The sequence below is a fragment of the Triticum urartu genome, chromosome 1A (genome assembly GCF_056163025.1).
Source record: "Triticum urartu cultivar PI428250 chromosome 1A, HENAU_Tu73, whole genome shotgun sequence".
NCBI lineage: Eukaryota > Viridiplantae > Streptophyta > Magnoliopsida > Poales > Poaceae > Triticum > Triticum urartu.
This window is the reverse complement of record NC_141873.1, coordinates 42889762-42894096: the sequence shown is the minus strand read 5'-3', so window position 1 is coordinate 42894096 and position 4335 is coordinate 42889762. Positions and strand designations below refer to the sequence as shown.

Here is a 4335-nt window from a genome sequence, read left to right as displayed (position 1 = left end):
CAGCCCGCCGGTGATAGTGGCGCCTCATCCTCACGAGCCCTTGGTACTCTACCTGTCTGCCACACCCCATTCCGCTAGCGCGGCGTTGGTCACCCTCAGAGAGGAGCCCCAAGTCAAGGGCTCGCCAAGTGAAGCCGCCAAGCCAGACAAGGCTGCACAACGCCAAGACGATGTTCCTGAGGCGGCGGCTGGATCGGCTAGTCGGCAAGCCACAGGAGCTAGAGATCCATAGGGAACACCGCAGTCCCCGGGAACCAAAAACTCCGTTAGTTCTCTCACCCTTGCCGAGCACCCAGTATACTTCGTCAGCATAGTGCTGTGAGATGCGAGAGCGCGATACCCCATGCCACAGAAGCTCTTGCTCACGCTCCTGGTGGCCTCGCGTAAGCTGCGCCACTACTTCCAGGGTCACCCCATCAAGGTCGTCTCAGCCTACCCGTTGGAGAGAGTGCTCAGGAGTCCCAATGCCGGGGGGGAGTCGCTGAGTGGAACATCGAGCTGCAAGCGTTTGACTTGGAGTTCAGCACAACCAGGGTCATCAAGGGGCCTGCGCTCGCCGATTTTGTGGCGGAATGGACCGATACACCGGAGCTCGAAGCAGGCGAAAACCAGTCCCTCTTACCAAGGAATGAAGCGCCAGACGGCTGGTTCATGTACTTCGATGGCGCGTTCGCGCGCCAGGGCGCGGGGGCTGGAGCCTTACTCATGTCGCCCACTCAGGAAAAACTTTACTATGACGTGCAGCTCTGCTTCCAGCAGGGCGAGAAGGTCTCCAACAACATCGCAGAGTACGAGGGCCTCATCGCCGGCCTCAAGGTGGCGGCGGCCCAGGGAGTGAAGCGCCTCACCATCAAGGGAGACTCACAGCTCCTCGTCAACTTCTCCAATAAGGTGTACGAGCCAAGGGATGAGCACATGGAGGCATATCTCATGGAGGTACACAAAATGGAGAAGCAGTTCTTGGGCCTGGAGCTGTAGCATGTCCCACGTGGCACCAACCAAGAGGCCGATGACATCGCCAGAAGAGCATCCAAGCAGCTGCCCCAAGAGCCTGGCGTCTTCAAGGAATGGCTTTTCAAGCCTTCAGCAGCACCTCAGCCTGCGGAGCTAGCACCACCTCAGAAGGAGCTCCCTCAGTCGCCCGTCTCGGGAGCCCCCGCATGTGGCCCGATCTCAGGAGCGCGCCTCCTCTTAGCACTCGAGCCTCAGGAGAGGAGTTGGATCGAAGAGTTCAAGGCATACTTGACACAAGGCACACTGCCGGAGAAGGAGGAAGACGCGGAACGTGTGGCCCTGCAGACTACGGCGTACTGCATTCAGGACGGTAAGCTATACAGGAAGTGGCCAAATGATGTTTCTCTACGATGCATTTCCAGGGAACAGGTGAAGGAGCTGCTGGCTGACATACATGGCGGAGATTGTGGGCACCACTCGTCGTCACGCACCCTGGTCGGCAAGGCTTTCCGCAGCGGGTTCTACTAGCCCACAGCGCTCAACGACGCGGCCGAGCTGGTGAAGTCCTGCGAGGCTTGCCAATTCCATGCCAAGCAGATCCACCAGCCGGCTCAGGGCCTCCAGACTATCCCGCTCTCATGGCCGTTCGCGGTCTGGGGGGCTGGATATCCTAGGTCCATTCCCTCGAGCGCCTGGAGGTTACCGCTACCTCTATGTCACCATCGACAAGTTCACCAAGTGGGTGGAAGTGGAAGCCGTCCGCACCAACCCAGCCGGGTCGGCAGTCAAGTTCATCAAGGGCATTCTGAGCCGATTTGGGGTCCCTAACCGCATCATCACCGACAACGGTTCACAGTTCACTAGCAATCTCTTCAAAACATATTGTGCTAACCTTGGGATGCAGATCTGGTACGCCTCCGTGGCACACCCCAGGAGCAATGGCCAAGCCGAACGCGCCAACGCAGAAGTCCTGAGGGATCCCAAGACTAGGACCTTCAAGAAGAAGCTCGAGGCCTGCGGCAGGGGCTTGCACAACGAGCTCCAGTCTGTGCTGTGGTCCATCCGCACCACCGCCACCAGGCCGACAGGCGAAACCCCATTCTTCCTCGTCTACGGAGCAGAAGCGGTTCTCCCACACGAGGTCAAGCATCGCTCCGCGCGGGTCCTAGCGTTTGATGAAACGCGGCAGGACGCCATGCGGGGGATGGATCTCGTGCTGCGGGAGGAACGCCGCCGCGAAGCCTCGCTCCGAGCTGCGAGGTACCAGCAGGCGCTGCGGCGGTACCACTGCTGCAGCGTCCGCTCGAGGACACTCGAGGTGGGTGACCTTGTCCTGAGGCAGGTGCTCTCCAGGGAAGGGCTGCACAAGCTCTCGCCCATGTGGGGGGCCGTTTCGGGTCGCCCACGTCTCCAGGACTGGCGCCGCGCGCCTGGAGATGCAGGACGAGGTCCCCATCCAGAACACCTGGAACATCCAACACCTCAGGAAGTTCTACCCATGAAGTAAGGCCCGGTGCCTGTGAAGCAAGGCCCAGTGCCTGTGAAGAATCTCCGCTCGTGACACTCTCACGTAATAATGAGTGGGGCTGTACACGCCCCAGAGTCTCAGGAGTGCCGCCCTCTGGCCTCGGGGGCTCCCTCCCACGGCTAGTGGCAGCACTTAGCTCCGCGCTGGTGAGAAGACGAGAAGACTAGACTAGGTGCCGGACACGGCTTTTCATTTTCTTTCTGCAGTTGGCTTGCCCCTCTTTAATCAAAATTTGCTTTCCAGTGTCACTACTTATCTTGTTCCTTCGATTCTGCCCCTGTTTCTTCCTTCGGTTCTTTGTTTGGCATGTACCCTCTCTCGCGTCCCTCGCGAGGGGGCTGGACAGGTGCCCCTCGGGCCCTCGTGAGCGTTTTCTCTATTTTTCACGAGGCACCCTCGTTCGAGCCACAAGCTGGCGCACCCCCCCCCTGATCTGTGCCCCTCAGGTACCGCGACACGAGGCGCTGGGTCGTGGCCATGTGTAGGTGATGTGCGCTAGCCAGCAGGCTACAACGACGTGGACCAGGTACGGATCTCCTAGAAAATTTTTGCAGTTCCTCCTCGTCGGGTACGGAGAAACGCGTGTCTCACGAAGCGGGGTCTACTTCAGGCGCATCGAGCTAAGTCATTCTACGCGCATGCACAAATCATGACGTTGCAACACAACACAGAAACGATAAACACAGCATACAACCCAGAAATCATAGTTTGTTGCACGCCCCCACGGGGCCCCATACTTGTCTTTCTCTAACGCAGGAAGGAAAGGAAGAACAAAACAAAAGCAGGACGTGCTCCTGCAGCAGGTCGCGAGGACGGGCTCACGGCGCTCTCCTGAGCTCAGTCGGACCCCTCCTCGCGCTTCACTGGAGCGCGGTGACGAGCCGACCCGCTGCCACCTTCGAAGTGGGCGCGGCGGCGTGGCGGCTGGTCGTAGCCGCCGCTGCTGGAGCTGCCACCATAAGAAGAGTCGTCATAGCTGGACGAGACATGGCCGGTCCTGCCTCCCTCCTCATCACGACCATCGCCAAGGCCGAGCACCTCGTCGTCGTCATTGTCCTCGAGGCAGCACCCGGCACGGCGACCATCTTCCCCAAACACCCTCACAAAGAGGGTCGCATCGCCGTCGTACTTGAAATGGAGGGCACACCGCCTACCCAGCCCGCGCGCGTGGGCGAACGTCTGCCAGCCGCGGGCCAGGACCGCGTTGCCCACGGCGGAGATCTCCACCGCGACCCACGAAGCCCTGCTGCGGCAAACGTCCGCCTGCAGCCAGAGACCGCCTGGACCTGTGGACAGCAGTTCGCTGACGAAGAACCGCAGGAGCTGAAGCCAGGTGCCAGCCGGGTTCTCCGACCACATGATGAAATCCGGCATCACCTCCGCCGATTGGAAGCGCGGCCGGGGAGGCCGCGCAACCACGGCGTGCCTCACCTCATCAACAGGGATGCCACGACCTGGGTGGCTGCCATCACGCGAAGAGGCGCCACCGCGGCCGCGAGGGGCCGCGGTGGGGGTCACAGTGTGCTCGCGGGGGCGACCGCGCCCCCTCTTGGGCGGCGGTGAGCCAGGCCCTTCCTGGTGAGCTTTCCCCTTCTCTGTGGCTGAGAGCCTCTTCATAGGCGCCATGACTACACCAGCAAGGAGTGGAACAAGGAAGGAGAAGAAGCAGGAAAAGCTAGGAGGAAACGGGTGACGGGGGCTCCGCCCCCCACTTCCCATTTATAGCCAAGGGGAGGCCAACCGCCAGCCTCCATGATCTAAGGTAATAATGATATTTTTCCTGCATGCAACAAGGACCCATCAAGTAGGGTAGTTGTCGGCGCTGCGTGGGGAAGCGGAGACGCCTGCGTCCA

General features: G+C 60.6%; 1 protein-coding gene across 1 annotated transcript; it reads left to right on the top strand.

The window, feature by feature from the left end:
- The first annotated feature begins 915 nt into the window (after positions 1-915).
- On the top strand, positions 916-1482 carry LOC147989820 (uncharacterized). The gene is made up of 2 exons (XM_087536268.1): positions 916-936; positions 979-1482. Exons 1-2 carry the CDS (start codon positions 916-918, stop codon positions 1480-1482), a joined length of 525 nt encoding a protein of 174 aa, XP_087392394.1.
- The last annotated feature ends 2853 nt before the right edge of the window (positions 1483-4335 follow it).